Genomic DNA, 21,406 nt, shown 5'->3' on the forward strand with positions numbered 1-21,406 from the left:
TAAAGTGACTTGATAAGTTTTTTATATGCTACCTGAAGACATTTTTGTGATCAAAATCAGATAAATTTGATATCTTTTTCTCTTAGGTAAGACCTGGGTATCAACCATCTGGAGAATCTGATAAAGAAAACAAAGTACAAGAACGTCCTCCGAGTGCATCTTCCAGCAGTGACCTGTCCCTTTCAGAACCTCCACAGCCTCTTGCAAGGTAGAGAGGGAGAGGGATAAGAGAGAGGATGAAAGATGAGGTTCTTTCTTTTTATAAAAAAAACTTATTTCAAATTTGATAAATATCTTCAACTGAAACCTGAATATGGTGTATACTGTGTTCACTCTGCTCTGCTCTGGTTTTTCAGTTTTTTCCTGTCCTTTGATTCCTGTCTAGTGTCAATTCCTTATGCGTGTGGTAGCACTCATGCCTCCTTTGAACCAAACAAAGTTTCTTGGATGGATAAATCACAGTAAATGATATAGATGGTTCTAAATTATACTTTGTAATAATAACCATTGAGAAAAGAAAAAAGATTTGAAGCAGTTTGAGAATGCACAAATACAAGTCAGATCTCTTTCCGATTTGTAGTTAATACACATGGTCCCCTTTCACCCAAAGGACAATAATATTGATCATATTTTAGTGTTTTTTGTATTTTTTTTATTCAAAATATGAGTGTTTTGCCTGCATGTATATACATACACTACATATATTCCTAGTACCCATGGAGGTCAGAAGGAAGTAGAGGATCGCCTCAAACTAGAATTACTGATAGTTATGAGTCATTGAGTCACTGTGTGGGTACTAGGAACCAAACTTGAGTCCTCTGCAAAAGCAAGAAGCACCTTTTTTTAGTTTTTATTTTAGATTACACATATATGTGTATGTGATATGTGCATGCCATTACAGGTGTCTGCAGAGATAGTCAGTTTCATATGAGGTGCCTGATGTGGATGCTGGGAATTGAACCTGGGTCCTCTGGAAGATCAGCCAGTGCTCTTAACTGCTGAGCCATCTGTTTAGCCCAAAAGAAATGCTTTTATCCTCAGAGCCATCTCTCTAGCCCCCAGTAATATTTGTGTCATTTATTGTTTCTTAATTTCTAGGCCTAGTAAAAACCATTGTTTGTGTTTTAGGTTAGTTTTGTTTTGTAGTGCTTGGATGAAGCCCAGTACCTTGTGCCTTTTAGGTAGTGATTTAGTGCTGACGCACATTGACAGCTCTAAGCACTATTGTTATTATTGTTCTACAGAGGAGAGAATTGAAGTCTAGACTTTAATTAAACCTTCTTAAGATCAAAACAGTGGTTGTGGAAGTGGGTTTGAACATAGCCAATCTGACTTTATCGTTTTGTTTTGTTTTTCAAGACAGGGTTTTTTTCTGTGTAGCCTTGGCTGTCCTGAAACTTACTTGGTAGACCAGACTGGCCTTAAAGTCACAGAGGTCTGCCTGCTTCTTGGAATCTAACTTTAAAAGCCAGTACTTTTAACCAGTTTGTGTATTTACTATTAGTAAGAGAAATGTATGATTTGTTTAATGTTCTAAATGTATTTTATGCTTAACTCATAAGTTATAATTTTTTATTATGAATACATTTGTTTAGATAATACGATTCATGTCATCATTGTCAGATCTGCTATGCTGGTGTCATGTTTACAATTTTTGTCTTTCTCTGAGTTTCTTATTCTAAAGAATGTTAAAAAAACAAACCAAACACAAGTTTGTTGTTGCTTTGTATCACTCCTTCCACTTCTTTCTTTTATTCCCTTCCTTCTTCTCCTCCTAAAATTTTAGATTTTTTTTTTGTGTGTGTATGTGTGTTAAAAATTGTACATTTTTGCCTGACCAGTGGGGGCGCATGCCTTTAATCCCACACTCAGGAGGCAGAGACAGGCAGATCTCTGTGAGTTTGAGGTCAGCCTGTTTTACAGAGTGAGTTCCAGGACAGGCGCCAAAAACTACACAGAGAAACTTTGTTTTGAGAAACCAAAATGAATGGATGAATATATAATAAAAAATTTTTTAAAGATTAAAATTGTACCTTTCCATAAAGTACCACGTGTTATGTGTGGGGGGGCATATATATACTAGGGCACACATATGTGGTCAGAAGATAACTTTGTGTAGTCCCTTCCGTCCTTATTTGGGTTCTCAGGCTTGGATGGCAGAGACTTTTACCTGCGTTGCCATTTGATGGGTCCCAATATTAAGCAATCTTAAGCATTTCTCTTTTATATATTATTTTTAAAGAATTGGATAGTGGTATTGCTCTAAGGAAGCTTGTCTGCAGAGTTTTAAGTAACCACTTGAAAAAAAATTTGAAGAAAGCAGTTTACAAAACAGTATAAATAGTGAAATATCATTTTTGTGCAAACACCATAACAAAACCACAACATACACATAGATAAAGTTAGCAAGGATATAATTGTAAGCCAAAAGATAATGATTCCTTTTTTATTGGTTATTTCTGAGTAATGTCTCACTCTCAACCCTTTTGACTTTTTTTCTGGAAGTGTTTGTATACTATTCTTATAATCAGAGAGCCCCCTTTTCCCACTTTTAAATGATAACTTAGACTGGGGATATAGGCTCTTTATAGAATACTTGCTCAACATGACCAAGACTCTGGACTCAATTGCTAGCACTGCAAAAACTAACAAAATTAACAACACATGGATTACTGTATTAACTAACATTGTGATTTCTGTTACCAGAAGAGATTTGATGGAACCTGCATGGATGCAGCCTGACAGGTTGAGCCCACGAGTTCACAGTTCTCAAGCACAGCCCCTTGTTGGAACGGCTGAAAATTTACTTTCCCAACTCTTGCATCTTGAGCATGTAGGAATTTTGCACAAAGACTATGACTCTGTTTTACCAGCCAAGAAGAGTCATAATAAAGCTTCAGGACCTTTAACTTTCACACCTCAACCATATCTCACCTCACAAGCTCCTCATCCAGATGCCTTGTTAAAACCGAGTACCAGCCAATATAAGAGTAAACTGGATCGTATTGAAGCCTTGAAAGCAACAGCTGCTTCTCTGTCTAGCAGGATTGAAAGTGAAGCTAAGAAACTGGCTGGGGCCAGCATTAACTATGGGTCTGTATGGAACAATGACTATGATGTGCAGCTGGCACCTCAAGAGAATGGACTTTGGACTAAAGCTGTCAGTCCACCTGTGAAAGAGGACATTGAAGATGTTTTCTCTGCCCGAATTCAGAAGATGCTGGGAACCTGTGTATCTCATGCAACTTTTGATGATGATCTTCCTGGTGTAGGCAGTCTTAGTGAATTTAAGAAACTTCCTGAGATGATCAGACCCCAGAGTGCCATATCAAGCTTCAGAATGACATCCCCTAGTCCGAAACCAGGAGGGCTGCTGGCACAGTTGTGTAAGAGGCAGACTGACTCCTCCAGCTCTGATATACAAGCCTGTTCTCAAGAAAGAGCCAAAAGGTCTCTTTGTTCCAGCATAGACTCAGTCAGTGAAGGGCCTCTTCTTAGTGAAGGGAGTCTCTCTGAGGAAGAAGGAGGCCAGGATGCACGGCCTCTCCTGAAGGTAGCAGAACTGTTAAAGGAAAAAGAATTCTGTGCTGGAGAGAGAAATTCTTATGAACCTATCAAAGAGTTTCAGAAGGAAGCTGAGAAGTTCTTGCCACTTTTGGGCCACATAGGTGGTACACAAAGTAAGGGACCGTGGGAAGAACTGGCAAAGGGAAGTCCACACAGTGTCATTAATATTTTTACCAAGTCATATCAGTTATATGGAAAAGGTGAGAATAATCAACTTATACTACAGCAAGACAATTATTTCATAATTTTCTTTCTTTTCTTTTAATCCATGTTCTCTCAATACTGAAATTGTATAACACAGCTTTCTTGTTTTGTAATGAAGTTAATTCCTTCAGTTATGTCTGTTTCTGTTTTCATGTTATTATAGGTGAATTCTATCCAATGTATAATAACATAACCTTAGAATTCCTGGGCTGTATATTTTCTCACTCTATAAATGGAGCAAATTATTTGACAAATGAATTGATTCTGTGTATTCTTAGACTCAGTTGGGTATTATGTTCCTTTTTCCTAAAATTCACATTTGCACTTTATGATCTTTTGACAAGTTTATATATTATTCCCCTCTTTTGCTTAACTACTTTATTTACGTTGGTGGTTGTTCTGGTTAGGTTTTGTTTTCATGATACAAACTAGAGTCCCTGGGGAAGAGAGAACCTCTGTTGAGGATTTGCCTAGATCAGACTGGCCAGTGGGTCTGTCTGTGGAGCATTGTCTGTTATGTTGGTTGAGGAAGGAAGGTCCAGTCTTTCCGATAGTATCCCAGTGGGTGGTGCTATCCCTGTGGGTGTGGGCCTAGACTGTATTGAAAAATAAAAACTAGTTGAACTTGAACCTTTGAGCACTAGAGCAGGCCAGTAAGCCGTCTTTCTCTGTGGGTCTTGCCTCTGCTCCTGCTTGAGTTCCTCCTGATTTTTCTCAGTGATGGATTGGACCTGGAAGTAGAGGTGAAGTAAATCCTTTCCTCTCCAAGCTGTTTTTGATTATGGTTATTTATCACAGCAAGCAAACAAGGACAGTTATCATTTTAAATTCCCTTTGATTCTAATGCTCTTTCATTTTTTTGATGAAAGCAAAATACTTAAATCAATATTTTTATTTAGTATTATTTTATGTATATGGGTAGCTTACCATATACATAAAATAATTTGATATGTAATTAAGTCATCATTACATCTTGATATTCTTATTTTTTAATAATAAAATTGGTTTAATTCTTAAATTCTTGTATTAGATCTTTATTAAAATTTTATAGTTATAATGAAATATTTGGAGATAAAATATGTTATTTGGGATTTACTTCAAAATAATCTGTAGGTTCACTGTAGAAGAGAGAAATAGATTGTTTAATTGAAATTAGCTTGCTTTTGTATTAGTCATAGTAGTGGATACAGTAGTTTCATTATGCTTATTTATTTTAAAAGATTTCCTGAAAAGAAGTGAAAAGCAGCCAGGCATAGTGGACACACCTTTAAGTCCAGCACTCAGGAGGCAGTGGCAGGTGACTCTGTGTGAGTTAAGAGGACAGCCTGATCTACAGAGCAAGTTCCAGGACAGCTAGGGCTACACAGAGAAATCCTATTTCAGAAAAAACAAAAACCAAAACGAAAACAAAAAACCAAAAACAAAAGAAATCTATATGACTGTTAAGAAAGCAAGCTGAAAAGGTGAGCTATAAAAGCAACCTTTTTATGTTAATAACTTGATGCTAGAGAATACTTTGCTTATAGTTTTAAATTTCATTTTATTTTTAACCATACCACAATTATTTCTTTTGATAGGATTTGAAGATAGAGGAACATCAGCATCACGGCCTCTCAATGCCACCACAACCCCACTGAGCAGTATTTCCTATGAAGATGATTTTGTCTCCTCGCCAGGGAGTGTGACATTGACAGAAAGAAAATCTACTCACGAATCTCAGTAAGAATTTGACAGCAAATGTGAAATAAGGTTTTGAGTAGAAAAATATGTATAAATGAGGACTCTGATCAGAGTATAAGTAGCATCTTGCTTGTTGACTGACATATCAAAACTTTTTGGCTGTAGACCACAGACTCTCGACGTGGACTTCCTGAGTTGATGCTTGACTCTTTAGTACTTGTTTGTATTTGAGCATAATGGTGAAGCTAGTAGGACCTGCTCACCTCACAGAATCGTTAGAAATGTTCAGAGAAACACATGGTTTTCTTTTCTTTTTTGCGATAGACTCTCATCTAGCCAAGGATGACTTTAAATTCTTGATCCTCCTTCTTCCAGTTCTCAAGTGTGCTGGGCTCACCTGTGTGTGCCACCACACCTGGTGAGTGGAACATAGAATACTTAAAAGGCCCTAATTACAGACTTTAAGTCAATCTGTGAATTTCAACAGAGGATAGCATTGGGAAACAGTCTTGCAACATATTAATATAAGAAGTATAAAAATTTGTTTTCTGTGGTAGATGAGGAAAATTAGGTAGACATTTAACTTTGTGCTAAGTAGTTTTTTAAATCAAGAAAACATCTAAAATTTTGATAAACATTCAACATCTAAGCTTTGAAAAGGTCTTTTATGACAACTGATAACTATTGGGCCTTGAATGTTGAAGACGCTGAACAGATACAGGGGCTTTACCTGTATAGCTCATTCTTCTAGAAGCCTGGTTTAGGAAATATTATTCTTAGAATACCTGTTTTTTTTAATTGATTTTTATTGAGCTCTACATTTTTCTCTGCTCCCCTTCCTGTTTCTCCTCTCCCCACTTCAATCTTACCCCAAGGTCCCCATGCTCCCAATTTACTCAGGAGATCTTGTCTTTTTATACTTTCTACTTTCCATGTAGATTATATCTATGTAACTCTTTCTTAGGGTCCTCATTGTTGTTTAAGTTCTCAGGGACTGTGGTTTGTAGGGTGGCTTTATTTGCTTTATGTTTAAAAACCACCTATGACTGAGTACATGTGATAATCGTCTTTCTGTGTCTGGGTTACCTCATTCAAAATAATGTTTTCTAGCTCCATCCATTTTCCTGTAAAATTCAAAATGTCGTTATTTTTCTCTACTGTGTAGTAAATGTACCACATTTTCCTTATCCATTCTTCGGTTGAGGGGCATTTAGGTTGTTTCCAGGTTCTGGCTATGGCAAAGCTGCTATGAATATAGTTGAGCACATGTCCTTGTGGCACAATTGAACATCCTTTGGATATATACCCAAAAGTGGTATTACTGGGTCTTGAGGAAGGTTGCTTCCTAATTTTCTGAGAAATTGCCACACTGACATCCAGAGGGGTTGTGCCAGCTTGCATTCCCACCGACAATGTAGAAGTGTTCCCTTTTCCCCACAACCTCTCCAGTATAAGTTGTCATCAGTGTTTTTGATCTTGGCCATTCTTACAAGTGTAAGATGGAATCTCAGAGTTGTTTTGATTTGCATTTCTCTGATGACTAAGGATGTTGGGCATTTCTTTAAGTATCTTTCAGCCATTTTAGATTCCTCTGTTGAGAGTTCTCTGTTTAGGTCTGTACTCTTATTTTTTTTTTTAAATTGGATTATGTGTTTTTTTGGTGTCCAATTTCTTGAGTTCTTTGTATATTTTGGAGATCAGCCCTCTGTCTGATGTGGGGTTAGTGAAGATCTTTTCCCATTCTTTAGGCTGTTGTTTTGTATTGTTGACCATGTCCTTTGCTTTACAGAAGCTTTTCGGTTCCAGGAGGTCCCATTTATTGTTTCTCTTAGTGTCTGTGCTGCTGGGGTTATATTTAGGAAATATTCTCCAGTGCCAATGCATTCAAGTGTATTTCCCACTTTCTCTTGTATAAGGTTCAGTGTGGCTGGCTTTATGTTGAGGTCTTTGATCCATTTGGACTTGAATTTTGTGCATGGTGGTTGATATGGGTCTATTTTCATTCTTCTGCATGTTGATATCCAATTATGCCAGCACCACTTGTTAAATATGCTTTCTTTTTTCCATTTGATATTTTTTTGCTTCTTTGTTAAAAAATCAGATATTTGTAGGTGTGTGGATTGATATCTGGGTCTTCTATTCAGTTCTATTGGTCCTCCTGTCTGTTCTTATGCTGTTTTCCGTTCTGTAGCTCTGAGTAGAGTTTGAAGTCAGGGATTGTGATGCCTCCAGAAGTTCTTTTATTGTACAGGATTGTTTTGACTATTCTGGGTTTTTTTTTTTTTTTTGCTTTTCCATATGAAGTTGAATACTGTCCTTTCAAGGTCTTTGAAGAATTTTGCTGGGATTTTGATGGGCATTGCATTGAATCTGTAGATTGCTTTTGGTAAGATTGCATTTTTACTATGTTAATTCTGCCTACCCAAGAGCATGGAAGATCTTTCCACTTTCTGGTGTCTTCTTCAATTTCTTTCTTCAAAGATTTAAAGTTTTTGTCATACAAGTCTTCCACATGTTTGGTTAGAGTTACTCCGAGATATTTTATGCTATTTGTAGCTATTGTGAAGGGTGTTGATTCTCTGATTTCTTTCCCAGCCCTTTTATCATCTGTGTACAGGAGGGCTACTGATTTTTTTTGAGTTAATCTTGTATCCTGCTGCATTACTGAAAGTGTTTATGAGTTGTAGAAGTTTCTTGGTAGAATTTTTGGGATCGCATATGTAAACTATCATATCATCAGCAAACAGTGAGAGTTTGACTTCTTCTTTTCCAATTTGTATCCCCTTGAGCTCCTTTTGGTGTCTTATTGCTCTAGCTAGGACCTCAAGAACTATATTGAATAGGTATGGAGAGAATGGACAACCTTGTCTTTTTCTTGATTTCAGTGGAATCGCTGGGAATTTCTCTCCATTTAGTTTGATGTTGGCTGTTGGCTTGCTGTATATTTCCTTAATTATGTTTAGGTATGTTCTCCGTATCCCTGCTCTCTTCAAGATCTTTATCATGAAGGGATGTTGCATTTTGTCAAAAGGTCTTTTAACATCTAATTTGATGATCATGTAGTTTTTATTTTTCAGTTGGTTTATATGGTGGTGTACGTTGACAGATTTTCATATGTTGAACCATCCCTGCATCTATGGGATGAAGCCAGCTTGATCATGGTGGATGATGGTTCTGATATGTTCTTGGATTCGATTTGCCAGTATTTTATTCAGTATTTTTACATCAATGTTCATGAGTGAGATTGGTTTGTTATTCTCTTTCTTAGTAATGTCTTTCTGTGGTTTTGGTATCTGGGTAATTATAGCCTCATAAAAAGAGTTTAGCAATGTTCCTTCTGTTTCTATTGTATGGGATAATTTGAGGAGTATTGGTATTACTTCTTCTTTGAAAGTCTTGTAGAATTTTGAGCTGATACTATCTTTTCCTGGCTATTTTTTGGTTGGGAGACTTTTGATGACTGTTTCTATTTCTTCAACAGTTATAGGTCTGTTTAATTTGCTTATCTGGTCTTGATTTAATTTTGGTAAGTGATATTTATCTAGAAAGTTATCCATTTCCTTTAAGTTTTCCAATTTTGTGGAGTACAGGTTTTCAAAATATGACCTGATGATCCTCTGTATTTCCTCCATGTCTGTGGTTATGTCCTCCTTTTCATTTCTGATTTTGTTAATTTGGTTATTTTCACTCTGCCTTTTGGTTAGTTTGGATAAAGGTTTCTCTATTTTGTTGACTTTCTCGAAAAACCAACTCTTTGTCTCATTGATTCTTTGTATTGTTTCCTTTGTTTCTATTTTGTTGATTTCAGCTCTCAGTTTGATTATTTCCTTCCGTCTAGGTCTCTTAGGTAAGTTTGCTTCTTTTTGTTTTAAAATTTTCAAATGTTCTGTTAATTCACTAGTGTGGGATTTTTCCAGCTTCTTTATGTAGGCGTTTAGTGCTATGAACTTGCCTCTTAACACTGCTTTCATTGTGTCCCATAATTTTGGGTATGCTGTGTGGTCATTTTCGTTGAATTTTACCAAGTCTTTGATTTCTCTCTTTATTTCTTCCTTGACCCATTGGTGATTCAAGTGAGCATTGTTTAATTTCCATATGTTTGTGGGTTTTCTGGAATTAGTATTGTTGTTGACTTCTAGTTTTATACCATGGTGATCTGATAAGGTACATTGGGTTATTCCAATTTTTTGATATCTTTTGAGGTTTGTTTTGTTACCAAGTATGTGGTCAATTTTTGAGAAGGTTCCATGAGGTGCCGAGAAGAAGGTGTATTCTTTTCTGTTTGGATGGAATATTCATTCTATAGATTTCTGTTAAGTCCATTTGAGTCATAACATCTGTTAGTTCTCTTATTTCTCTGTTCATTTTTTGTCTGATTGACCTGTCCAGTGGTAAGAGGAGAGTGATGAAGTCTCCCACTATTAGTGTATGGGGTTTAATGTATGATTTAAGCTTTAGAAGTGTTTCTTTGGCATATGAGGGTGCCCATGTATTTGGGGCATAGATATTCAGTATTGAAATTTACTCTTGATGGAATTTTCCTGTGACTAATATGAAATGACCTTCTTTGTCTCTTTTGATTGATTTTAGCTTGAAGTCTATTTTGTTAGATATTAGGATAACTACACCCGCTTGTTTCTTAGGTCCATTTGATTAGTATATTTTTTCCCAACCCTTTACGCTGAGATGATATCTGTCTTTGAGGTTGAGATGCATTTCTTGTATGCAGAAGAAGGATGGATTCTGTTTTCATATCCAATCTGTTATCCTGTGCCTTTTTATAGGTGACTTGAGTCCATTTACATTAAGGGATATTAATGACCAATGATTGCTATGTCCTGTTAATTTAGTTTTCATTGTTGGTGATGTTAATTTGTGCATTTTTCTCTTTGGGATTTGTTGCTATGAGACCATCAATTGTTTGTGTTTTTGTTGGTGTAGCCAACTTCCTTGGGTTGGAGTTTTCCTTCTAGTATTTTGTGTAGGGCTGGGTTTGTGGCTGGGTATTGGTGAAATCTGGATTTGTCATGGAATATCTTGTTTTGTCCTTCTATGGTGATTGGCAGATTTGCTAGGTATAGTAGTCTAGGCTGGCATCTGTGATCTCTTAATGTCTGCATAATGCTTGACCATGACCTTCTGGCTTTCATTGTCTCCAATGAAAAGTCAGGTGTAATTCTGATAGGTCTACCTTTATATGTTACTTGGCCTTTTTCCTTTGCAGCTCTTAATATTCTTTCTTTACTGTGTATGTTTAGTGTTTTGATTATTATGTGGTGAGAGGACTTTTTTTGGATCTAGTCTATTTGGTGTTCTGTAAGCTTCTTGTATCTTCATAGGCATATCTTTCCTTAGGTTGGGAAAGTTTTCTTCTATGATTTTGTTAAATATATTTTGTGTGCTTTTGAGTTGAACAACTTCTCCTTCTATACCTATTATTCTTAGATTTGACCTTTTCATGGTGTCCCATATTTCCTGGATATTTTGGGTTAAGCTATTGTTAGATTTAATGTTTTCTTTAACTGAGTCTGTTTCCCGTATTGTATCTTCAGCACTTGAGATTATCTCTTCCATCTCTTGTATTCTGCTGTTCATGCTTGCATTTGTGATTCCTGATAGTTTTCTCATGATTTCTGTTTCTATAATTCCTTCGGTTTGTGTTTTCTTTATTGCCTTTATTCATTTTTTAAGTCCTGAATAGTTTCTTTCATATGTTTGATTTCTTTTTCCTGGTTTTCTTTAAGTGATTTGCTGATGTCTTCCAATTTTTTGTTTGTCTTTTCTTCCATTTCTTTTCTTTTTTTAAATATTTACTTATTTATTTATTTTATTTATTATGTATACAACATTCTTTTTGTGTGTATGCCTGCAGGCCAGAAGAGGGCACCAGACCCTATTACAGATGGTTGTGAGTCACCATGTGGTTGCTGGGAACTGAACTCAGGACCTTTGGAAGAGCAGGCAATGCTCTTAACCACTGAGCCATTGCTCCAGCCCATTTCTTCCATTTCTTTAAGGGAATTTCTGATTTCCTCTTTTAGAGTTTCGAACATTTTCTTGAAGTTATTTTTCACTTCATTTTCTTCTGTTTCATCCATATTTGGTTGTTCTGGTCTTGCTGTTGTAGGGTCTTTAGATTTTACTCGTGTTGTGTTGCTCTCTGCGATGTTGCGTGTGCTCTTTTTCTACTCATCTTTTCCTCTAATAGGTGTGGTTGGGGTTTTCTGAGGTTCTGTTGAATAATCTTCTAGGTGAATCCAAAGCTCAGATGGTTGTTCCCCGTGGTGCAGTCAATGTCACAGTTCTAGTTATCTTGTTGGTTATTCCTGTTCCTGGAGACAGCTCAGTGCTCCTGTGCTTTGCTCTGCTCCCTTGGAGTTTGCTGTCTCAGGCCTACTTTGGCCTAGGTTGTTGGCTTTGCTTTGTTTCTGTAAATCCTGGTCTGGAACCCTTCCTGCAGAAGTCCCTGGGTTGGAGTTGGACCTGGAAAGGTTTTTGGCTCTTGTCTGCTGACTCGGAGTTCCCAGGCTCGGGTGTGCCTGGACCCACAGAGGGCCGGCTTACTCCCTTAGAGGTCCCAGACTCACGCTCGGATCCACAGAGGTTCCAGGTTCCTGTCTATTCCCTTTGATATCCTAGACCAATTCCAGGACCCACAGAGGTCCTGGCTCAGGCCTTCTCCCTCTGAGGACCCAGACTCAAGCCTGGCCCCACTGAGATCTCTGATTCCTGCCTATTCCCTTGGAGGACCCAGGTTCACTCATGCCCAGACTGGCAGAGGTCCTGGCTCAGGCCTAGTTCCTGGAAGGTCCTAGACTCATGCCCAGACCCACCGGGGTCCTGGCTTAGGTCTACTCCCTTGAAGGTCCCAGATTCACGTCCGAATCCTCAGCGGTCTCTGGCTCTAGCTCACTTGCTCAACAGTTACTCTCCTGTACCTGTTCCAGTGGAGATTGCTGTCTCTGTATTTGGTCACTAGCTCAATCCTGGTCTGCCAGTGCCCTAGGACTAGATTTGTTCCTGGCTTCTGCTCCCAGTGGAACTTATTTGCTCTCTGTCCTAGGTAGCTGGTTCTGTCCCACTCCGGTTCCAGTGGAGATCGCTGACTCTTGGCCAGGTCACTGGCTCAGTCCTGGACCACCAGTATCCTGGAACTGGGTTGGCTTCCGGGACTGGATTTTCTCCTGGCTTCTGCTCCTGGTGGAGCTTCATAGAATACCTGTTTTAGAGAGGAAACCGAAGAACAGAGGTCAAATTGTACAAAATTATAAAATGAATTTGACTTTTCTAGAGTTTTGTTTTCTAAATTTTATTACCATATAAATTTATATTTTTTCCTATTCAGTATCTTTTATGTATCATAAAGTATAGCCTCCATAAAATTATTAAATAACCTTATAAAAATTAGTTCTACTAATTTTCTATTAGCTGGAGTAATATAAATGAATATTCATAAAAGTATAACAGCAAAATTGTAGTTTAAAATTTGAACCCAATGGGGCTGGAGAGATTGCTCAGTAGTTAAGAGCACTGACTGCTTGCTCTTCCAAAGATCCTGAGTTCAATTCACAGCAACCACATGGTGGTTCAAAACCATCTGTAGTGGGATCTGACTCTCCTGGTGTGCAGGGAAATGGCACACACATACATGAATAAATAAATCTTCAGGAAAAAGTTTTATTTGAACCCAAAGAAAAGATTAGTTTTTTAAAATTAAGGCTTTTAAGGATTAATTGTAGTGAGATTGATATCATCAATCAATACAATTTGATGCATTTTACTGTTAAGGTAGAATATATTAAATTATTCTCTAAGAGTACCAGAGGAAAAATAATTATGCTGTATAAAAGTGATAAATTTGAGTAGAAATTGAGGACATGTTTTCCTATAATCATTTTTCTTATACATATCTGAAATATTTGTTTTTTTTTTCTTAAGATAGGCTTTGTGTTGCTCAAGTTGACCTTGAACTTTTGGTCCTCCTGTTTCTACTTCCCTAGTTTTTGGGGGTTCTGTGGACCAAACCCAGGCCTTCATGTGTGCCAGGCAGACACTATCAACCAACCTTCATCTTCAGGCCTTTGTGTGTGCCAGGCAGACACTGTCAACTGAGCTGCATCTCCAGGCCTGAAGCTTGACCTTCTTTGGTTTCACTTCATTAAACAGCTCATTTGAAATTTTCTGAGACGTAAACTGAGCCATAGGGAACCTTTTAAAATTGATGGAGAGATCTGATATTTACACTACTTGTTGGGCATGCCTATCACTATTTAATTTGTGTACCTTTTGTTATATGTTTGTTGTTGTTGCTTTTTCAACTCAAGAGGGTAAGCTTTGCTTGTAGCATCTGCTCAACATATTCAGAGGTCCTTTGAAATAGAATCTGAGGCCTCAGATTTTTAATTTTTTCTTTAACTCCTGTTACTTTATCCTTGACAGAATTGGTGGTAGCAACTTAGGCACTCAGGAGGACCATGCCAGCAGAAAGCCTGTCTATGGTCTTTCTTGTGTGGACGCCACCTCTCAGCATTCCTCAGGGGCTCCGTCTGCTGTGTCTTCTCGTTCATCTGCCTCGAAAGGAAAGAAAGGAAAAAAGGAAAAGACAGAATGTAAGTAGAATTCTGCTTGATGACTTTTTTTCTTCTTAGTGGTTTTGTGGCAGTGACCTAAAGTTATGGTTTGATTCTATAAGCAGTAGATGAATTTATTTATGATAATGTCCTAAGTTTCACATTTGTAATTATAATGTCTTTTATCAAACCTTTTAATATATTTTGTATTATTTTTATTTTCATATTCATTTTTTATTCTTTTAATACAAATGAAATACATAATTAAAAAATTAAGAATTATCAATATTCATTCAAGAAATATAAATCAGGGCCAGCAAAATATGGAGATGGGCTAGTGGATAAAAATACCTGCTGTATGATCCTGACACATGAGTTTGATCCCATGAACCCATGTAAAGGTGAATGAAGAGAATGAAGTTGTCCTCTGACCTCTGTATATGAACTGTGGCACTCTTGTATGTGTGCACATTCTCACACACACTAATAAATACAATAAAAGCAAAAAAAGAAATCATGCTTAATCCTTCTGTTCAGAGGTAACTGCTACTATAATCTTTGATGACTTTTTTCCAATATATACATGATGCCACACACACCTTTATTTAAATAATATTTCTTTGCACCTGTGTTAAAACAAATAACTTGGTAGTATATCATGTACATCTCTAAGCATTATCAAGCGTGGTCCTCCTCAGTAAAGCAGACAAGAGTTCCTATGGTGATTTTGAAGAGCATGAGAAATTACTATGTGTGTGTCACAGTACTTAGCATAGTAGTTGCTCCTGTCAGCACTCAGTAAATTTTTTGAGTGATTGATATACCTGCCAGTGTTTATAGTTCTACTCTATTAAAAAAAAAAAAAAAACAACAGCAGCACTGTGTATGCATGTATGCTATGTGTCTCTGTGTGAAAGTCAGTGTACAGCCTTGGGTTTAGTTCTCCCTTCCACCTTGAGACAGAGTCTCTTGATGTTTGACAGTGAGTACAGCAAAGCTAGCTGGCCCATGAGCTTCTGAGGATTCTCTTCTTCCATTACACTGTTTACACGCTGGGATTACAGGCATGCTACCGTGCTTGGTCTTCATGGTTTTGCAGAAAACACTTTACCGAGTGAGCAATCTCTCCAGCCCCATATTTGTTGTGTAGACCTACAACTAGGGCTATATAGTGATCATACCAAAACTTAAACGCACAAAATGGTTCAAGCTTATGAGTGATTTTTCTTTCTTTTACATTTTTTTTCTAATTGTTTGTTGAGTTGACAAATGTGAGGTGCAGTGGGGTGCAGGAAGAAACTAACTGGTCAGTATAGGAAAGTATATTTGAACAAGCTTTAATTGCCTTCAATTTCTATGTTTAAAATGACCAGTGCTAACATTTTACAACTTCATTATGGTAAAATAATACACACAACTGGGTGTGTTGGGGTATGCTCTTAATCCCAGCACTCGGGAGGCAGAGGTAGATGGATCTTTGTGAGTTCGAGGCCAGCCTGGTCTATATAGTGAGTTCCAGGACAGCTAGGGCTATGTAGAGAGTCTCTGTCTCAGAAAAACAGAAATAATAGTTATAATACACAATAAAATTTTATCAGGCTGAGAAAGTAACTCAGTTGGTAGCATATGTGTTCTTGCCTAAAAATAACCCTGGGTTTGATCCCTACATTACATAATATGTGGTATGATTGTGCATTACTGTAATCCCAGTATTCAGCAGGTAGAAACAGGAAGATCAGAAATTCAAGGTCTTCCTTAGCTACATAGTGAAATAGAGGACAGCATAGGCTATACAAGATAGCATCTTAAAAAAAATAAGAAACAACAACAAGGAAAACCTAGTCATTTTAATTATTTTCAATTGATATAGTTGAGTGACATTAAGTCTACATTTGTAGCATTGTAAACATCACCACTATGCATCCACTCTTCCCTCCCCAGACATTGGTAGTCTCTGGGCTTGTATAAATTTGACTAATTTAGGTACTTCAGATAAGAAGAATACTAGACTCTGGAATTACAGCCATGTACCATGACCACCATTTTCTTAAATGGAGGCAGAAGAATGAACTGCTTTTTATTTTAGATATGGAAAATAAGTTTTAAATATAAACTAATTTTAATACTCTGATCTGTTCTTTTATTACTGAAAAAAATTCATCAACTCTTTCAGTAATGAAGCATAATTACTAAAAACTTAGAGAGAGGAATTGGGTTCAACCTAAAGGTCAGAAAATCCTCAGTCCGAAATGGCGATCCTGCCTCCAGAGATGTCAGAATGAGACTGAGACTGAGACAGAAAGCTGTCTCCTCCTGTCTTATAATCCTCTCTAGTTCTGGGCTCTAAGGCAAGCACCACTACCACCTGGTTTCCACGGCAAGCTAATATGGCTACTGGGATTAAAGGTGTGTGTTATCAATGGAGTACTACACAGCAGAAAAAATAATGACATCTTGAAATTTGCAGGCAAATGGATGGAGCTAGAAAACATCATTTTGAGTGAGGTAACCCAGACCCAGAAAGACAATTATCACATGTACTCGCTCATAAGTGGTTTTTAAACATAAAACAAAGAAAACTAGGCTAGAAATCACAACCCCAGAAAACCTAGACAACAATGAGAGACATACATGGATCTTATCTATATGGGAAGTAAAAAGGCAAAATTTCTTGAATAATTGGGAGCATGGGGACCATGGGAGAGGGTTGAAGCGGGTAGGGGACAGGTAGGGAGGGGAGCAGAGAGAAATGTAAAGCTCAATAAAAATCAATAAAAAAAAATCAGGGGGGAATAAGGTGTGTGTTATTGTTGTCTGGTCTGTAAGGTTCTTCAGTGTGGATATTTTACTTTTCTGATCCTCAGGCAAGCTTTATTTATTAAAATACAAATGAAACACCACTACACAGTAAGTCTAATGTTGGAAATTTGCTTACTACAATTTACTTTCCAGGGTTGGATTCATTCACTGGAAATTCTCAGAGCTCACTTATTGATGAGGAGAAAGTACCGTCTGACTCAGAACGTGGTTCCCATCAAGGAAAGAAACTTGGAACAGGCAGCAAACTTGCTGTTAGAGACATTGAGCAGACTCTGGACACTGAGAGCACTTTGGAAGAACTTTCTGGTCATTCTGTGAGGTAAAGCAGTATATATATATATTTATTCTTTTTTGCTGCAGTTTGAATATCATTGAAGTTAGAATCTTGGCATTTAGTGAATCTGGTAAATTTCAGCATGGCAGTTCCCTATTCATGTTTGAACGGGTACAAAGTTGTTTACTTTCTGAAGGACATTGTAACCTTGTTTATAGCTGTAGACTTTCTCTTAACATGTGTTCATTTCTCATTGTAACTACTAAAACATCTCAGGTAATTGTCTCAAGTACAAGCCATTTTTTCTATCCTGAAGTCATTCTCATACTGTTTTTGGTCCAATCTTTTGTCAAAGTATTTGCCTTTCTTGGGGGTGCAGAAGGTTACCTATTTCATAGAGAAATACTTAAGAATCCAGTCCTAGTGGAGTGTTTCCATTAGAGCAAAACAGAATGTCTCATTTCTACAAATTGTGTTTCTCAGCTATATTCTTCCACTCTAAACATCACTACTCAGTATTCATTTGATCTCACTGTTGAAATTATATTTCTCTGTTTTTCTCCTCAGCAGTTAAGACCACTCAAACATACTCTGAAGTGTCACTCTTAAACTAATCATGGAATTTATATTTGTATTTTTCATTGTTTAAAAAATGCTTTGAAGTTGTTTGTGTGTGTGTGTGTGTGTGTGTGTGTGTGTGTGTGCGGTATATGTGAGTGAGTATTTGGTTTACTGCCTGTGTGTGGAGGTGTGAGGACAGTTCCCAAAGGAGTAAGTGCTCTCCTTCTTCCTCCTTGTTAGATAGTCTTTTTTATTTCTTCCATGCTATTTCTGTTACAGCTTTGAAGTCCAGGTTAGCTGGCCCTTGAGCTTCCAGGTGACTCTCCTGTCACTGCCTCTCATCCCATAGTAGAGGTGGTGTGTCCCCGCATCTCCTCTCATCCTGCTGTAGAGGCGGTGTGCCCCCGCATCTGCTCTCATCCCACAGTAGAGGTGGTGTGCCACTGAATCCAGCATTTTTGCTTTTTAAAGATGCGTACTGTGAGACTGAATTCAAGATATCAGGCTTGTATAGAAAGTAATTTTTTACCTATTTTGCTGTCTCGATGGCCCTTAGCCTCTTTTCTTCGCTTATCCTTCCCCTCCCATCCCCCAACCCCTGTCACATACATTTAGCTTGTTGCTTACAAAGAAGCTTTTTTTCAAAGCAATTATTTTCTGTGTAGTTTCTATTTATCTGTCTACATGATATCTTTGCATTGTTTTGCTCATTTTAAAAATTAAGACTTGGCTGCATGGTTCTGGCACTTACCTTTAATCCCAGCACTTAGAGGGCAGAGGCAGGCACATCTATTGAGTTTGAGGCCAGTCTGGTCTATATAGTGAGTTCCAGGACAGCCAGGACTACATCAAGAATGCCTGTCTCAAAAAACTAAAGCAAAAAGTCCAATCTAGGGCTCACGAGTTGGCTAAGCAGGTAAAAGACCTTGCTGCCAAGCCTAAGGATCTGTGTTCAATCCTTAGGTTCTTCATGGTAGAGAGGGACAATTGACTCTCAAAGTTGTGCTTTGACCTATTCATAGTGTGTACCAGGCATTTTCTTTTGGGCCACCAACCAACTCCCAAATCAAAACACATTAATTATGAATGATCGGCCTTATCTTAGTTCTTATTTTAATTTATTTCTCTTTATTTATGTTTTGTCTTGGGGCTTTTTACCTTTCTTTTCTTCTGTGTATCTTTCTTTCACTGCTTCTTGTGTCTGACTGTTGGCTGCCTGGCTCCTGGCCCCAGGCATGTCCCTCTCTAAATTTTCCCTTGTTCTCTCCTTCTTCTTCCCTCTCTTTTCTTCTTCTTCTTTGTCTAGATTTCTCCTCCTACTTATTCTCTCTGCCCTCCAGCCCCATCTATCCCTCTCCTGCCAAGCTATTGGCTATTTGTTTTTTTATTAGACCAATCAGGTGCCTTATTAGGCAAGCAAGGTGAAACAAATGCAGCACATCTTTACATAATTAAACAAATGCAACATAAATAAATGTAACACAGTGTTAACAAAGACAGTAGAAACAAATGTAACACACTTTTATACAGTTAGAGTAGTATTCTGCAGCATGAACAAATAATCACACATCTTTTCCCAGTTAAAATAATAATCCACAACTTAAGTGTGCATGCATGTGCACACACACACACACACACACACACACACACAAATAACCATAATAAAAATAAAAATTTTCTGTTTCTGAAGACACATATTGATCTTAATTGTAGTGAGGAGCTGCGGGTAGGCCTGCTTTTCATCCCACCTGGCTCCCACACGGCTAGCTTAGCCCCGGAAATAACAACACACAAATTGTATTCATTTGAACACTGCCTGGCCCATTATTGCTAGAGAGTTAGTTACTGGCTAACTCTCACATCTTGATTAACCCATTTCTAATAATCTGTGTAGCACCACGAGGTGGTGGCTTACCGGGAAAGATTCAGCATGTCTGACCTGGTGGCTGGCTCCATGGCATCTACCTCATTGCCCTCTTCCCAGCATTCTATTCTGTTTACTCCGCCTACCTAATTTTCTGTCCTATCAAAGGGCCAAGGCAGTCTCTTTATTAACCAATGAAAATAACACATAGACAGAAGGCCCACCTACATCATTTCCCCTTTTTCTATTTAAACAAAAAAGAAAGGCTTTCACTTTAACATAGTAAATTTACATAGAACAAAACAGTTATCAAGTAAGAATTACAGTTACAATATTTATATCTATTTTATCTTTATCATAATAATGGAAAACTATAACTATAACTAACCATTCTTCAACTCCATCAAAGACTCCAGAAGGATATAATATTACCTAAGTAAGCAACTTCCAAAACTCTAGAAATAACAGAGACATCTTGCTGCCTGGACAGTCACCCAAAGTTCCTCTGTACCATTGGGGCATCCATCTTCACCCTACAGGCCCATAGTATCCAGCAGACATTTCCATGAAGCAGGAAATTCCAAAGGCAGTTCAGACACTATCTGCTGTGTCCTGCAGAATGTCTTGCAGACTCTTTCATGAATCAGGAACCCCGAAAGATCATCTCACCTTTAGGCAAGTTCAACAGTCATCTCTCTGCGGGTTCTCTGTGTCCAGTTTATACAACAGTCCAGGCAAGAGCAGTTTCTAACTGCTAACCAAATGGCTAACCAACTCCGTAAGGAACTTCTTCAATGCCCATCTTCCTCTTGAAGTAGATTGGTGCTGCCAGGAGCAGACGTGTCTCATTGTCATGAAAAGCCCTAAGTTATTAAAACATTAAATGCCACGTTCTGTAGTCTTTGAAAGATATGAAGAATGCCTATCTTAAATATATCTCTGCACATCTAGAAAATCAAACTAACATTACTTACTACAAGCTTGACTATTATCGATGATTATCCATTAACAACCTATATTTTTAATTATACATTGCATTTTTAAATGAACCACACAATCACAATACCTCAATCAAGATCAGAAATATATATATACATATAACAAAATTGACCTTAAAATCCACACCAATGCAAATTATTCATATCTATATCATATCCCCCTTTAAATGTAAAAGAACATTTATAAACAATATTTGGGAATATGGACGTAACAGGAAGCTCCCTCTGAGATTCCTGCCCAGACTACTGAAGAAGCAACATGTCAGCTGACAGCTGAAAAAGGTACCAAGCCATATGGCTAAAATAGATCAGAATAATGGGTTAATATAAGCTATAAGAGTTAATAAGAAGCCTGAGCTAATGGGCCAATCGGTTTATAATCTTATGGAGTCCTATATGTGATTTTCTTTGGGACTTGCCAGCTGTGGGGTGCCAGGCGGGACAGATACCCCAACAAGCCGGCCCCTCATGTTACACTTAATTTTCTAAAAGAAACATTTGCTTTTCCTGTTACATATACATGAGCATTTTTAATCCTTTCAAGTTATATCATCAACACCATTATTGATTATATTTAAAATTAAATTTTAATTGCTTTGTCACCAAATTTAGGATTCATAAAAGTTTACCCTTCTGTGAGAGATGTTCTGATAATTTGTTTGACAAAATCTATACAATTAAACATTTCTAGAATATGAAATCCAAGTAAGCTTAATAACTATTCCATATGGTAGTCTATATCTGCTCTTCATCTGTGTGGATCCACAGTGGAGAAAGTCATTTGAACCGTGTTGAGGAATCCAACAACAAACACCACAAACAAACCTTTTAACTTATTTAAAAACACTGAAAACTGAGCCGGGCGGTA

General features: G+C 37.5%; 1 protein-coding gene across 6 annotated transcripts in view; it reads left to right on the forward strand.

Moving 5' to 3' along the window:
• Cep350 (centrosomal protein 350) overlaps positions 1 to 21,406 on the forward strand; it is a 144,931-nt gene that overhangs the window by 47,276 nt on the left and 76,249 nt on the right. For 5 of the 6 annotated variants that reach the window (XM_085688077.2, XM_048421671.3, XM_085688080.2 and 2 more), the window contains exons 11-15: positions 87 to 208; positions 2,707 to 3,767; positions 5,349 to 5,490; positions 13,891 to 14,060; positions 16,974 to 17,160. In XM_085688077.2, the coding sequence (XP_085544203.2) occupies positions 87 to 208; positions 2,707 to 3,767; positions 5,349 to 5,490; positions 13,891 to 14,060; positions 16,974 to 17,160 (1,682 nt within the window). The remainder of the gene's footprint in view (positions 1 to 86; positions 209 to 2,706; positions 3,768 to 5,348; positions 5,491 to 13,890; positions 14,061 to 16,973; positions 17,161 to 21,406) is intronic. The other variant, XM_085688079.2, reaches the window with a different exon arrangement.

The sequence above is a fragment of the Myodes glareolus genome, chromosome 5 (genome assembly GCF_982192425.1).
Source record: "Myodes glareolus chromosome 5, mMyoGla1.1, whole genome shotgun sequence".
In the NCBI taxonomy this organism is placed as follows: domain Eukaryota; kingdom Metazoa; phylum Chordata; class Mammalia; order Rodentia; family Cricetidae; genus Myodes; species Myodes glareolus.